General features: G+C 34.5%; 1 protein-coding gene across 14 annotated transcripts in view; it reads left to right on the forward strand.

Annotated features, from left to right (window-relative positions):
- The window catches only part of LOC114053777 (centrosome and spindle pole-associated protein 1-like), a 133,484-nt gene that overhangs the window by 66,458 nt on the left and 50,321 nt on the right, over positions 1-16,705 (forward strand). For 8 of the 14 annotated variants that reach the window (XR_003570422.1, XM_027876904.1, XM_027876903.1 and 5 more), the window contains 7 exons: positions 884-941; positions 1,553-1,594; positions 3,859-4,097; positions 7,960-8,087; positions 8,507-8,585; positions 10,798-10,927; positions 14,126-14,273. Coding sequence is in view for 13 of the 14 variants with exons in the window: in XM_027876904.1 (XP_027732705.1) it covers positions 884-941; positions 1,553-1,594; positions 3,859-4,097; positions 7,960-8,087; positions 8,507-8,585; positions 10,798-10,927; positions 14,126-14,273 (824 nt within the window). In the remaining variant the exon portion in view is untranslated. The remainder of the gene's footprint in view (positions 1-883; positions 942-1,552; positions 1,595-3,858; positions 4,098-7,959; positions 8,088-8,506; positions 8,586-10,797; positions 10,928-14,125; positions 14,274-16,705) is intronic. The other 6 variants (XM_027876905.1, XM_027876914.1, XM_027876908.1 and 3 more) reach the window with 4 other exon arrangements.

A 16,705-nucleotide genomic window follows, 5' to 3' on the forward strand; every position in this document is an offset into this window, starting at 1 on the left:
TAATATCCCTAGGGCATGGTAGTATGTCTGCTACACATTAGACAGGTAGGAAATGTTTATTGAGTGATTGATTGGTCCCTACTAGTTTCTTGAGGGTCCAGGGCATAGTCTTTGTAGGGCTGTGTCTTGAATAGAGTAGGCACTTGATACATGCTGGATTATAAAGAATTAAATTCTGTATTGTTCATTCTTCTTTGCAAAGGGAGAATGGAAGTTTTCAAAAAATGAAATAGGTTTTTTCCTTCATGAATATAGAGGATATTTTTTTTTTCTATTCTCCTGGGGAGATATTACATGTATATAAGAAAGGAAATGATGAAAATCATAGTGATAAGCATGAAGGAGAGATCTAGGCAAAGTCCTCTTGAAAAATTTGACTGATGAAAGAATACTTTTGGGGAAGAGGGAAGATTGGAAAAAAACTTTGGAGAAAGAGAAAATTCTGGAAGATGAGGGGGTGTTACAAGAATGTGGGGTCACCTGTATGAATGGAGGTGGCATTTTAAATTTGGGAAAACAGCTGAAACAGAAAGTACCCGAAAAAAAGGAGGGAAGGGAGGAGTGCTGTGAAATAAAGCTGAAAAAGTAGATGGGAGCTATATTGTGAAAGGTTGTCAGTGCTAGGCTAAGGAATTTGCATTTTATTCTATAATAAATAAAATAAGGAATCACCGAGATTTTTGAGTGGGAGAGTGATCAAAAGTATGCATTGGAGGAAGTTAATTTTGATAGCTGGGTCGAGGGTGTATTGGAGAGGTAAGCTACATATAAAACTTGCTTATAATTAGGAATGCTGTTGCTTAGTGATGTTTCAATTTGCATTCATTATCATGGTTATTGTAACACTTACTTAAACTTTATTTTTCTAATATGTTTCATTTAGAGAAAAAGAACTAGAACTCAGTGTTGCAGCTACTGGAGAAATTGACCCTGAGAAATCGGTGAGGATTTGTGGTATCATTATGTTTAACTTTTTACTTAAATGGACCTTTTTCTATGAAAAGTATAACCGTAAATGCTTTAAATAATATTTAGTGAGGAAAATAGGGGAGGAAAAAAAATCATAAAAACACGGAATCTTAAGAAAGTATAAGATGTACCTTAGTAAACTCAGGTTTATAAGAATATGATGATATTTTTATAATAAAATAATAAGTACCCAGCCTGGGTTCATGTTGTATAAAACAAGACTAAAAAGTCAGTTGTTAGTAGTTCTTCATTTTCCTAAGAAAACATTTTCTTTTTCTTTTTTAGATCATGATTCTAATTTTAATACAAAATTATCTTTGCTTTTCTCAAATGCATTGTAATAGTGTACTAAAACAAATGTACCAAGGCAAAGTTATCTTAATGTACAACATAAGATAACAGTTTACCTACCAGATCTTGGTAACTTTCAGACTTGAATATTTTGTAAGGAAACTTTTCTCTTTTTGTAAGAAACTTTCTCTTTTCCTTTTGATAAACATATTTTAGTAAATGTTGTAAAAATTAAAATGATGTGAAAGTAACAATCTTATTTGTACTTCACTTTTGCAATTCTCATTATAAGCGGAATGGATTACTAACGTCATTGCAGCTAAGTAAAAAGGAGGTAATTATTTTTCTTATCTGAAATGCTATTTTTATCTAGTTGGATGTATAGTATTTATTTGCTGAAGGGAATATTTGGTCTTTTAATGCATGTTTTGTGATGTATCATAGTACATGATGACCAAAAGTATTTAAAAAAAAAAGAAAAAAGTAAGTTTATAAAAAGTTTAGGCCTAAAAAGAACAAAGCAACTTAAGATAAAATTATTTATATTGGTTAATTTTTGGTTGTGTGCAAATTATATGGGTTTTTTTTTCACATTTTTAATATTGCACTAGTTTTCCCTTGTCACCTAGCATGCTTTTGGGTGGCCTTTTCATGAAGCTAGCATATGTGTACTCAGAAAATGCAAAACTCATTTTAAATTTAGCCTGAATCATTATTAGAGAGCTAAATATGCTGCAGAAAGACATTATCAAATAAAAAAAATCAAGGATAAATATAAATTATTTGTGATCATCTGGGCTCTTTTCTTAGCACAGATATTTGGGATTTATCTCAATATCCAAAACTAAGTGCATTTTCGTAGGAAAGAGTACTATGGTAGGTTGAAATTTCTTTCTTCATATGCTTTTAAAATTATAGGCATCTCCTACCTTAAGATAGGTTATATTTAATATGTTCATATTTAGCCAGTTGTTTGGAATATGGAATATATTTCCCTCAAAAATTCAACATGCTAACATTTTAAAGCTAGAAGAGACTATAGAGATTATATATAAAGAAATAATGTTTGTAGATATTAGGGAGATTTGTAAGGTAACCCACAGAACCATATTTATTCCATATTATACCTGAAGTAGTGATTCTGATCCCCAAATTCCTTTAAAGCTTCTGAACCCCAAGTTCTTATGAGCATCCTTCACATCTAGTATGATCTTTGAGCCTCTTTGTACTCCTGAGGGAGATGCACAAAATGAGAGATAAGGGCATTGTTGAAGGCCAAGCCATTCTTACCTTTTAGAGATGATTTTTAGTATTAGTCGAGAAGGGCATTGGTTCTTGAAGCAGAGATGGTGACAAGGTGGCACTAGCCATTTGTATCTGAGTTATTGACAGCTTTGGTGTCATTGGTTTTTGAGACTATTTGCTATAAAGAAAGTTTTTGAAACCAATTTATTATAGGTATATATGTGTATATATACATAACAGGATGAAGTTTGCGGTTGGCATAGCAATTTGCTTACATATTAGGTTGTTTTGGGGTTTGAGGATCTTTACACTTTTTCCTGTTTGAATAAAACCCAGATAGTTTTGAATTAAATAGGGAGAGTGAACATAAGACATTTTGCTAATGTTTAAATAACATTGATGTGAGTGAGACACTCTTAAAAGGGATATACAATTAATAATAATAATAATAATAGCTAACATTTAAATAGCCTTCATAGTTTACATAGCCCTTTTCTCACAACAGCCCTAGGATGTAGGTGATGCAAGTGTTATTATTTTTGTTGTCGTTCAGTTGTTTTTCAATTGTGTCCGACTCTTTGTGACCCCATTCAGGGTTTTCTTGGCAAGAATACCGGAGTGGTTTGCCATTTCCTTCTTGAGCTCATTTTTCAGATGTGGAAACTGAGACAAAAGAGTTAAGTGACTTGCTCAGGGTCACACAGTTTGGAAATGTCTGAGGCCAGATTTGAACTCAGGAAGATGAGTCTTCCAGACTCCAGGCCTAGTGCCACATAGCTGCCCCCATTATTTTGCAGATGAAGAAACGTAGGTTTAGAGAAGGTAAGTGATGTATCTGCCTGAGGTGAAAAGGCTAGTCATGGCAGAAATATCTAGCCCATGGCTTCTGATGTCACATCCAGGCTAGGTGTTGTGAGAAAAGCCCTCTGTAAACCTTAAAGCACTATACAACTATAAGCTTTTGATGCTAATATTCTGATGCCCAGGGAAGTATGCTTCTTTTGACCCTCCCTCCCTCCCCAGTATCCCAGGCTTCTTCTGCTGTGCTGCCATGGAATCAACCATGGTGACTGTGTGGAGAGAAATATGACTCTTACAAGAAGGAGCCTTGGCTTCTACATCCTTCTTTTGTACTTTTTTTTTTTTTGGTTAGGTCTTTTCATTCACTTGGTCCTTGTGGACCTTAGTTTTCTCATCTGTAAAGTGACGAAGTGACACTTTACTTGACTGAAGGACTTTTGGGTTATTTAATTATTATATTATTAGGGTTAGGGATGATTACCTCTTGAAACCCCTTCCAGTCATTAGCATCAGTGAATTTACAGAATAATCATTTATTTTTCTTTTTTTTAGCCTGATAGACTAAAGCAGTTAGGTATGAGCCCAAGATGTTATGAAAAGAAGTTTTCACTTTTGGAAGAGAAGATTCCACCGGAAAGGCCCAAAGTAGCTTTCCAGACACCTCTTCCCACCTTATCTGACCTGCCTAGGCCATCTTTAAGTGAAGACTTTAACCAAGGGATCAACACTACCCTTGGTGAAATGATGTCATCCAGGTGCTTGTTTATAATGTTTTTCTTTTTAGGAATTAGGTAAGCTATTGTTTTTGACATTTAGATGAATTTGTGAATTTAATCATGAAGAAAATGCTCTCCTTAGAGAATTGTCAAATTATTTTGAATGATTTCTTCAATTATAACATTTGATTTTATTATCTTTAGTTCCTGACTTTGTGAAACCAAGAAAAATTATTGAACGTTTTTTATCCCTTTCAGATGAATGTTAATTACTTTAAAATTTGTTTTAGGTTTTAATTTAGAGTGATCATTCTTTGTAATATCCCTTTGAAAATATGTAAACTATATTGTGTTGCTGGTTTTGGAAATTTCCACTTGGCAAACATTGAATTCTTCCTTTAATTTCTTATGAAAAGAAAAATCCAGTGTGACTTTGTCTTTTATATGTGAATCATTCTGACTGGTGTCTTTCTTTAGCTACTTTTCTATGGCAAGTTAGGCCTTAGAAAGCTTGAATGCCTAAGATAGGCCTTAACTATCATAATAAATTTTCAGACTGTAGATCCAGTATAAGTTGTATATTATACTAAGGCTTAAAGAATTAATGGTATTCATTACTTGAGATCCATAAATGTAAGGTATGCATCCTTCTTGTGCTTTCTATTCCTGTGGTCTGTACTATAATTATTCATCTTACTGTCACTATTCTGTTCATAAAGTATTTTTTTCTCCATTTCAAAGATGCTGCTGTTAACATCGATATTTCCTGTGCTGTACTACCTATTGTCAGATTTTATGTCTGTTAATGACAGGTTGGATAACAACATTGATATGTAGTTTATAAAGTTAAATACAGTTCATAAAGTTCCAAAGAGGTAAGAGAGATGAGGATTATTCATTGCCTCAAATGTTCAGCTGTCTTGCTGCATTGCAGATACTTGGTTGAAAAGGCAGGACAAAAGGAAAGGAGATTAGATGACCAGTGAAATGTGTAAAAGACACATTTTTGTTCCTTCAAAATAATTTTGAAGTAAGCAACTTGGGAGAGTCAGCTAGGCTGTACCAGAAAAGGATTTCTGAGGAAGCAAAGTAAATGGATGTTTTTTTCCCTTTTCTTTTGGAAAACTTCTTAAGGAATTCCACTGTTGGAATTATTGAAGTTATAGAAATCTAGAGAAAAGCTCATTGTTGAATAGAGGAAGTATGAGACATCCTACTTCAGTGTTCCCAAAGATCTTAAATACAGGCTGTTCCAAAAATCTTAGTGAAGTGTAAGTAAAGCTTAAAACTTCACCAAGATGTTTAGGACATCCTGTATCTTAAATACCTTGATTATGTCAAAACATCCCCACCTCTATCCCCCCTACCCCCCCTTTTTTTTCCTTTGTGGTTTCAATACCTTGGAAAGTGAGTTTTCCTATTTGTAGATCTAGGTGAAGGTTGGGAGAGCAAGTAAATAACCTCGCTTGATCTTTCTTTGGATTTTGGTTGGAATTGGTCCGTACATCTCCTCCACTTAAAAAAGGAGAATACATTAATATTCCATTGCAGATAACAGATATATTCCTAAAAAGTTATATATCAATAAAATTTTAAGAAATTGAATAATTTCATACTCCCACTAGGATAACTTCTTATTTGAGAACACTTTTGTAAAGCAGAATCTCCTTAAGTAAGGTTAATAATTTCCTGCAAATCTGTATTTGTATTTGTGTTCATGACTAAACAGTTTTTGTATATATTTGTATGTATATGCATATATTTTTATGTATGTATATATATGTGTATGTGTATGCATATGTATATATGTACACACACACACACAATATATGCTTATAGACTCTGTGTGTATATTTTTATGTTTCTTTGGATTTAGACTCCACTGTGTAAGTTCATGAGTACATTTGTGAACATGCCATATGTGTGTGTAATACATCTGTGTGAAGGAAATGGAGGACTACATGAGTGTAGAAAGATATACCTGGCTAGAGATGGGTCCCAAGAGTGACCACATTCTCATTCCTCTATAAAGAGCTACCCTAAGAATTGGGAGTAAAGATTCTATACTTCTATACCACTGACTCTTCCTTCAAGTCAGAGTTTTCATTTTTTTCTATAAAACAGTGATGGTGACTTCCTTCCAAATGGTATATGATAGATGATAAAATATCATTGGCACCACTTACTTGTTAGTGGGGAGGAGCATTGGACATTATATGTGTGGGAGAGGGGCTACTAGGGTATGGGTATATATGTGGGTGAATGATAGGCACATGGAGAGGAGCTGTATGTAGGAAGATATCTGGAAGTAACATGGTTGTATACCTGTGAGAGAGCTGTAGATATAAGAAAAGTATGTGTGGGGACTTGGAGGGATGTATGGATGGTAGACATATGGAGATGTATGTGTGGGACCTGGGGAGATGGATACATCAGGGGGTATATGTCTCAACTTATGAGTAGAACTTATGTGGGAAATAAGGGTGCAGTGTGTATTTGGGAGGGACTTGGCAACAAGGAACGATATGTGTGCCAAGAGGACTTGTAGGGGAAATGTTCCTGTGTGGGGATGCATATGGACATACAGATGCACAAATATCTGTGGTTAGGTGTGTGTGTACACACACACACACACACACACACATATTTATATATGGAAATGTGTGTGGGATGTATGTGAGTCTATGTCTATGAGTAGGTGTGTATGTGTACATGAGGATGTACTTGTGGGTATGCATCTGAATAAGAATGTGTTTGGAAGGCTCCTGGTACCATGAAAAGGGGAGTGAGTAGGAGTAGTATGGAAAAATGTCAAATGAGTTTTCCTTCTTTTACAAATTCCTCCTTTCCCTTTACCAGTTCTTTCTTTTTTCTTCTTTCTCATACCTTCTCTATTTTCCTCCTCTCTCATCCCTCCCTGTGTTATACTCCCTTTTTCTTTCACCTCATTTTCTGTACCCTCAAGCTTTCTCCCTCTTGCCTTAATTTTTTCTTTTCTCTTCCATTTGTGGTAGAAGGAACTTGGAGATGGAGGGCAAAGGAGAAGTGGTGATGGGGTCCTGGGATGGCATCAGAACACTATTGACACCTAATATTGAATCTTGGAGTGCATTGGTGGTAGGGGACAGGGTTTTCTTTCCCACTCCCACCCCCACCCAATTTCTTTCCTTTTTTTCTTAATCTTTCTCTCTCACTACTGCTGCCATTATGAATGGCTTTTTATCATACATGATTTAAAACTGGTGATTTTTTCTTCTTTGTTTTGAAGACAGTGTTCAAGTTATTTAAAGCTCTCATATATGAAAGTTCTATAAATCTTGTTTTTTGATAAGAAGTCGCAAATTTCTTTTGTTTAGCCCAAAGTTAAATTAAGACTAGTTGTTATGCTTTACAGGTGGTTTTTTTGTTTTTGTTTTTAATTAAGAGCATTGCTTTATTTTGGATGCATAAAAACATTTACTAAGAGGCTTGGTAACAGGCCTATTTTAGAAGAAGGGGTAAACTTTCTACTTTCAACCAAATGTGTTTTATTTTTTTTTTATATTTTTTATTTTTATTTTTCAAATGTGTTTTAAAAGGAAATTAATTCATCACTTTCTTTATGGGTTCACAAATTTAGAAGTGGAAGGGACCTTAGTGACATAGCAGAAATCCTGTTCTCTTGAATCTAAGAGTAAAGCATTAAAAAAAAAGAAACTATGCATTTGGATCATTACTAAATTCTTCTAAATTACTTCTTATATCAACATATGCCTGAAATGAGGGGATTTAATTTCTTATTCCAATTACACTTAAATCTGTATTATATGAGGACACATTATAGCAAATATTGGATTTGTAACAATAAAATTCTGCTATATGGGGCCTTTTTAATCTTAATTTCTGTTAGCTATACAGTGAAATATGAAATGGATTTTCTGACTTTATTTTGATATAGGATTACATCACTACCTCCACCCCTAGCCCCTCCACCTGCACCGTCTTTGCTCAACTATCGAACTCCTTATGATGAAGCATATTATTTTTATGGGGCCAGGAATCCTTTGGATCCCAGTCTTGTATATTGTAAGTTAATGCTTCAGTAAGTATATTACCTATTAGTTCAGAAAGGAAACTTGGTTTCTTGGTGGAAAATATGACAAGATAGATTTCTAAAATTTTTGAATAAGAAAAGTAATACAATGCATTTTGTATTATCTTGTTAGCTTTTTTTAAAAAAATGTTATTTTGAAATCCACAGTGATGCATAGTACAAATCACTGCTTTAGCACCTTTTAAGTTGTTTTTAGAAAATGTGATGTATTTTTTTTTTCTTTTTGAATTGGTAAAGCAGAACAATATGATTAAAATTTTTTGTAGTTCTTTGGTCATTTTTTTTTGTTGGTGATTTTTTTCATATGCCTTTGCTCTAGGTGCTCTTAATTTTTTTTTTGTTTGTTTTATAGATATCTCAGATTGACTACATATTTTCTTATTTTGTCTAGATAACCCAGGAATGATGGGAATACCTCCACCAACCTTTGCTAGTGCCCCTGATGCTTGTGAACCAGTGGGACCCATTATGTAAGTCTATATAACATAATTTTGGGAGGGATTTTAAGTACATTAACCCTTTCTAAATCAACTACTTTCTACTGTAGAGTCTTAGTGTGTGTATGTGTGTTTGTGTGTGTATGTATGTATATATGTGTGTGTATGTGTTTGTTGACTATTATTTATATATTTGAACGTTCTTTAATAGATCTGTGTTGAGAACACTGTCTAATGTTCCAGATATCAACCTATTCACACGTTCCCATCCTATGGCATTCCTGTCTCTTTAATTCACTTGAGTAACTGGTCTGCCTACTGGACACTGTTCTTTTATTTAGTGTCATCTCAGATTGTATTATTTATTTTAGCAACCTAAAAAAAAAGTCAGCTATTAGATCATTGTTTCATGTCAAGCCTGTGATTAGGTGAAGACTGTTAGATCTTTCTCATTTATGCGTTGATAAATCAAGTAATCACCAATTTTTAACAAATGATTTTTTTAACCTAAATTAAATGCTTTCTACTTAGCCTTTTTATCCTGAATACCATTTTACATAGTTTTGCCCTAGCATTCCATCCTGTCAAAATTAATTTTAATATGAGTATGTCAGTTTGATTTGAGGTCTCTTCAAGAAAACTGAATTAGAGCAAAGAAAATCAGTGGTCCTTTTCCACTCTAGGGTTGCTTTTATTTAGAATACTAGAAACAGTGCAACTAATCCACTTACCTGTATGCTGCTGCCAGAAAGCCACTGATAAGTTTTATTTTTTTACGCTTTTTTCTGTATGCTCCATACCAGTACTGTTCTACTTGTTTGCATTTGTCCTTTGAGTATCATTTGCTTCATAATATGTTGTAGTTCAGAAGATTGTGTCATATTTTAATAAAGTTGCTTTCTGATGATATCTGGAGAAGCTCCTTGGTATCATAATAAACTGTCTTGAAATTGAAGTATGGCGTGGGTTCAACTATTTGCATCCATCTTGTTGATTGTTATTTGCCTATTTTGATAGTAGCCTTAGATTGTTTTATTTTGGGGGCCTTTATCCACTGATTACATTAGAATTATGAAGAAAAAGTGCTTTCACACTTTTTTTCCCCTCCTGGTCACTAGGCAGGCAGCTAGGTGACCTAGTACAGTGCTGGACCTTGAGGTAAGAAGAGCAGAGGTCAAATCTGGCCCCTTGAGGAAGTCAGTTAATATCCATCTGTCTCACTCTCCTCATCTCTAAAATGGAGATAATAATAGCACTTAACTTTCAGGGTTGTTATGAAGTTAAAATGAGATAATATTTGTAAAGAGCTTTGCAAACTTTAAAGCAGTCTATAAATGCCAGCTGTTATTGTTATTGTCAATAGGAGGTTCAGAGAGGTTTGAAGAGAAAGGTGAGATAGCTAACGGTGCTTTTCTTTGAATTTTTCTTTCCCTTTTGTAATTTTAAATAATTACATATTTTTCTTTGAATTGATTTAGGCTTTCTTTAGGAATATGTTTCATCATTAAAATTTCTCATTGATTTTAGTTTTTTAACTAAAATTTAAGTTTTTTAAAATGAGGGAATATTCAAAACTTAGTAAATAGAAGAGTAATGTGATGTTATATACGTGTATGTCTTCCTTGTGTAAGAGATATGTTCCTGAAAAAGTTTACGTAAATTGAATTTTTGTAGATAAAGTGATATTTTAAATACATCAAGAAGTCTAACAACTTAATGTTTGGAATTATTGTATAAAGTGAAGAGTCTGTTTGTTTGGTAAATAATAACTCCCTAATTTGTCCTTTTTAAGTTTGGTTTTTTAAATGGCAGGTTTGCTTTAAGTTGCAAGGATCACGTGTTCTGTAATTTGCAATGTTTAAGCCACAGAACATTTTGTTGTTCAAGGGTTATATGTATTACATTTTTTTCTCTTGCTACGTTTTAAATTTTATATTTGTTCAGGAATCTTCTGTTCATTTTGAACTGGCCTACTTACCGTTTTGATATTCTTTTTTACTGTACTAAAATTGAGTCTAAATATGTTTACATATTAGGTCTTATTATTTTAGGCCTTTTGTAAGTTATTTCTTTTGTTGTCATCCTGAGGTTTTTTTTGAGATTGTATCTTTGATGTGTAGTCTACCATTCACCACCTCAAAGTCATCCCATTTTAGCTTAGCATAGATTCCATGTTATTTCAACAAACTATTTTGTTTTAATTTTCTAAATACATTTCACATTATTAATTATGTATTTCAAACAGGAACAAAAATATTTTGAATGAACTGAGCACTGTGAGTGATAGGACAAGAACAGGAGGACTCATTTTTGAAGATAAACCAAGGGCTACCAAGGAATCAGTTCAATCTTATCAATATGATTTGCAGCAACAGGTATAAAATAGGATAACTATTTCAATGTACACATGGGGGAATTATTTGGGAGAATGGAATCAATTCATCTTTATTCTAAAACTCTGCTTGATTGTCAGCATTGTGTATTTGCCAAGAATTCTCTAAGTGTTTTTGACTTAACTATTTCCAGTCTTTAGGCAAACTAGACTTTACAATTGCTGAAGTTTGTTTCATGTAAGACTTGTGTTTAACAAAATGCTTTATTTAGGAGAAAATGATTTTTAAAATAAAGAATAGTTAAAAATTCAGTCATAGTCCAAATGGTAAACCAGTTTAGACAGTCTTTCTAATTACGTAATAATAGCAAAATTAAGGATCTTAACCTTATAAACTAGGTTGCCCATTTTTAAATACACGAGATGAATTGATGCTAAGCATAGTACTTCCTATCAGAAAACAGCATGTTTAAAATGTACATGAGTATCTTACCCAGTGCCCATTCTACCCATTGGTTTCACAAAAATACAACTTTAGTTGAATCATTGTGGCTGAGGGCAGAGGACTGCTGAGACTATATATGAAGGGGGCAGGATTATTTGAATGGCATCAGAGGGGTTCTTGAGGTTTTGTTCTGCCAAATAGCAGAATTGGGGGAAGGAAAACATTAGGGAGGAGGAGAAATCTGGCACAGATCAGAGCATTTAATGATATCCTGGAAGGAAAAATTCAAAGAAGAGCTGACTTTACCTAACAAAATGATCTATCTCCTGATTTAAAATCTGTTTTAGTGAGAAATTTTAGATCGTTGGACATAATTTCTCAGTATTGTTTGTTAAGTGTTTTACATTTCCCTTTGCTATTTAGCAGTCTAACCAGAGAACACAGACCTTATCTTAGAACCATTCTTGAGAAGGGTGAATCTCTGGCGATTGGCTGAAGGATGTCCTAGCAGGACTTACTTTAGGGTGGAGCTTGGTTATAATTTATTAACAGTATTATTGTACATTGAAACTGGTCAGAGCAGCTTTGTATGGAGTATTTATCTTGAAGGCTGCTTTTAAAAAATAATATACTTAAGTTATTTTAAAATATTATGGTAGATCATACCCATTCATGTTTACTAGGACATGAAACTATGAATAGTTGAAAATCTGTATTATTTGTTTCTTCAAATCTCTGAGCTAGGCTGTTGTGTAGCTCAGGTCCTGGACTTCATTTACTCTTTATTCATTTCCATCAGCCCTTGATGGACTCTTTGCTTTTGAGGCTACTACTCCCTGGGTCAGCTCAGTTTGACCACCCCAGCCAAAGGGCTTGATGCTGGTTTGGCCAGTGTCCATAAGAAATATTAGGGTGGGCAGCCGAGATCAAGGCATGGTCTTAGAGATAGAGGCCATAGGAATAAGGTAATGCAGTGGGTTGGGAGAGTAGCAACAAGCTTGGGGTATTGAAGCCAGAAGCTGCCAGGAGGAGCAGGGAAATGAAAGTTGGAGTAGTACGGACCCAGGAATGAAGTAAGAACCTTTGATATTTTACCTTTATTGAAGTATTGTATAGCTCACCTCCAAGATTTGATTTGTTAGGAGTGAAATAAATGCAGTTCTACTTACAATATTTTTTATATTAATATTGGACTTGAATATTGTAACACATTTAGAAGTGGCTATTTAGTATTTAGCTCTTGTTTATTTTTATATGGTCTCTTAAAAATTTACTTTCCACAAGTGAAAAACTCTAGCTATAGTTTATCCACCTTCATGTATCCATTTAGACATTTATTCTTTTCTTTTTTTTTCTTTTCTTGTTTTCTAGCAAGGCAGTGGGGTTAAGTGACTTGCCCAGGGTCACACAGCTAGTAAGCATCAAGTGTTTCAGGCCAGATTTGAACGCAGGCCCTCCTGACTCCAGGGCTGGTGCTCTATGCACTGTCCACCTAGCTGCTCCTAGACATTTATTCTTGAATGTAGTGGTTCCAGGATTCATTTGTATGTATGCTTTCTCAGAGCTATCTAATTATATAGAGAATCCTATGTAGATATATAGGCAGTCTCTAACTCAGATCAGTTTGTGTTCCTAAAGTTTCTTTTAAAAAAATTATGCTGAGGGGCAGGTAGGTGGCGCAGTGAATAGAGCTCTGGCCTTGGAGTCAGGAGGACCTGAGTTCAGATTCTCTTAACATGTATTAGTTGTTTGACCCTGGGCAAGTCACTTAATCCCAATTGCCTCACCAAAAAAAAGCAAAAATATTATGCTGAATTTATTAAATACTTTTAAAAAATAGAGTATTTCCATATATAAAATATAACCAAAAAAGAGGATAAATATGTGAAGCTATCAATTTCTGTTATACACAAGCTTGATTTTTAAAAAACAGCATATAATAAATTAAACATGTTACTTTCAAAGCTGTCCTGCATGCTTTTATTTTCCTCTGAACGCCTTCCTGTTCCCTTCTGTGCATTTTTAAAGATAACTCAAGTGACTCTGCCCTTCTTCTTTTTTTGGCAGTACTGTTCCTAGCTTGTTTTCCTTTTCTTCCTCTTCCTCCTTCCCCCTAACCCTCTCAGTTTAAAAGGCAGAAAACACAATCCTTGTAACAAATAAACATAATCAAGGAAAACAAACCCACAGACTTGTCAAGTCTAAAACTGTATGTCTTTTTCTGTACCTTGGGTATAATGCTGTAGAAATGATGGTCATTTGAGTCTCCAGATAGCCTACAAATAGCCTTTCTTAATTGATAAGGTATCTGAAATAGTACCAGTAGTAGCTTTGAGTCCCCAACTCCTCTGATTTCTGAACCTGTTTCCAAGCTTGGGGTCTCTTTGGAGTCCTGAATTGGAAGGAACTCCAGGAGTCGTGTAGAGGTAAAGGATCTAGGAACTACTCAGCTTCCAAGGCAGTGCAGTTGTAGGAGGCTCGACAGGAGTACCAGGAGTTTTCACAGAACTATCCCAGGAGGAATATACAAGGTATAGTAGGTAGTCTATTGCAATTAAGGAGGATGTCCTAGATGGGAAATGATTATCATTGGTGGTAGAGAAATGAATGACAGCATGATGAATTTTTGTGAATTGGTAACTATATTTGTGAATTGAATACTTCTTACAAAGAAAAAACTAGGGCTTTTTTTTTCAGTGATTTGGAAAAGAGGAGTAAAATTAATAATGGTATCATTAATTTTGATTGTGTCAGATTGGCAGTACAGCATTGTAAATTGTTTCTTATTGTGTTGAGATACGGGAAAGAGAAGCAAGACGGAGGAAAGAGCGAGAGGAAAAAGAAGAATATGAAGCTAAACTTGAAGCTGAAATGAGAAGTTACAATCCCTGGGGAAAAGGTGGAGGGGGTGCTCCACTCAGAGATGCCAGAGGAAACCTGATAAGTATGTTGGCTTTCTTGTTTCTTTTCTCCTGGAAAAAAGTGTGATTCTTTCTACTCTTAACTTTGGGAGAGAGTTAAGAGGAAGGGCACATTATTCTGAACTGATCCTCTTTCATTAAGTAAATACATTTTATTGCCATTCTTACGTTCTCATTTTTAGGATAGAAGGGTAATACTACTGAACTGTAAAACAGTCATTATGTTATTAAAGTAGAAACTTCCAATTAATTTTAAAATTAAATTTTTATGCGGACTGGTAGGTAAATTAAAATGATTGGATTTATTAGAAATTTGCCTCATTTTATTTCAGAATGTTAGTTTTTTTGGGATCCTAGTCTTAATAAGTCTTTGGTATAGTAATGCGTATTACACGGCGTGGTAGTGAAACTGAAATTGTCTAGGGTAAAAAATGTTTTCATATAATGTAGAAAGTTGGCTTAAAGTATTCTATTTTAGTCCTTAACATGAAATGAAAAGTTAAGACAATCTGATTACTTTAGCCTTAAATCAAACAAGATAAAATCTAGAGGGAAAGTCGAGTAATATTGGAAATGTAAGAAGGGAGGAATACTAAAACCATTAGAAAGTACCTGTTAAAGTAAATGAGAAACATGTTAATCTTAATTTGCCTGTTATCCCTTAGTTAGTATAATAAGCCTAAGGGGGCAGGCTATAATTTGAGAATTTTTTGTGAGTATTACTGATTTTATAAGTCAAGGATGGTAGTTACTTGAAGTTACCTTAGAGTTGTTTCAGTCCTGAATAATAAAGAATGTTAGCTTATTTCTTGTTTTGATTTATATTAATGATGGCTTATTTATTTTTTTAAAGTGATAGTTTCCAAAATTGGTATAATAACTCACCTTCTCCTAAGGTTTCCTGTTAGATCATCACCTTGTGCATGTTTTAGAAATTTGGAATTCCTGGTCTAGAATAGCATTTTAGAACTTTTTTAGCCCTCTTGTTAGTTAATATATAATGCAGGTAGTAGGATAAAATATACTTTATGCACTTGATAGAAATGGTTGGGAAATTTGAGGATTATGGTACACATTATAGTTCTTATAAGCTGCTGGCCACATTGGTATACATAATATTTAATAGTAAAATGTTAAAAATCCAAGAGTAAATAATTTTCATTTCTAACATTAGCAAGTATTTTATTACCTCAAAAACTGTGGACAATGTTGATCTAGGTCCTTTGGGTGAATTCAGAGGGTTGGAGAGGTAACTGGGCTACCTCATCCCCAGTGTTTATCAGCAAATGCTTTACAAATCAAGTTATGTGGCAAAAATTACCTTTTTTCCACTAAAAAGTGACAGTAAAACCCAATTCGTAAATCATGTGTATGTTCTACCCAGTGGATTGGTTGAAGGGTTTGTATTTACAGTTGGCTGGATTTTGGATGAAATGGGAGTGTGAATGCTCCCAATACCTGCTTGAGCACTTGCAGCTGAAGGGAGGGCTCCTTTCTGTTGCTCTATCAGCCTTTTGCAAGCTAATCCAAGGACCAGGATCTGTATAAAGCTTGCAGGATGAATATTCATTTGTTTATTTTGAGTTAATTTTTTTTTCAATTAACGTACATTTATTTTCCCTCCCTACTGGAGAGTAACAGCCTTGTAACAAATATGCATAATTAAGCAAAAGAAATTCCCTTAATGGTCATGTTCAAAAATGTATTGACCCTGCATGACCTTGAGTGTTAGCTGGGGGTGAATAGAATGATGGCAAAACCTTTTGTAGAAGTTATTAAAAAAGAAAAAAAAAACTGTTGAATGTTTAGCTTGCAAATTTATTAGACTGTAAATAGTTAATGTTTCAAAGAAATTCATTAATTTTTTTTTCTTTCAGAGGGGATTTTTCCTTGATCAATTGCCATACACAATTGCTTGTACATTTCCATTTCTCCTCTGAGACCACAGAGGGTTCTCTCCTGACTAGACACCAGTTCTTCCACATATTGATATCTCAGCTTCTTTCTGGCCATACATTCTCTTGCACTTTGTGGGCTTCTCTCAAACTTTGCCTTCAAGTCAGTTTTGGCTGGCTTCTAACCATGTTTACCTGGTTTCTTTACTTTGCCTCCAACTACCTTGCTGTCATCTATGTCTGCAGGCTGGCAGGCCAGGCCTCACAGCCTTGCCTGCCTGGCTGGCTGTGCCCCCAGGGAAGAACAGAGATTTATTTTTTCATTGTGTCCTCAGGTTTAGCCTCTAGCGCTCTCAGATCATGAGGTCCCATGGAGGACCGTTCAGAAATGAGCAGGGGAGCCCCAGGAACGGCCCCAAACCTCTCCTTCCACCTCCGTGGCCTCCACCTCCACCATGACAGTCTCTCCCATTGAAATCCATTAATTTTCATCTATCTATCTATCTATCTATCTATCTATCTATCTATCTATCTATCTATCTATCTATCTATCTATCTAT

This window comes from Vombatus ursinus, unplaced genomic scaffold (assembly GCF_900497805.2).
Source record: "Vombatus ursinus unplaced genomic scaffold, bare-nosed wombat genome assembly UNPS02014812.1, whole genome shotgun sequence".
Taxonomy (NCBI): Eukaryota; Metazoa; Chordata; class Mammalia; order Diprotodontia; family Vombatidae; genus Vombatus; species Vombatus ursinus.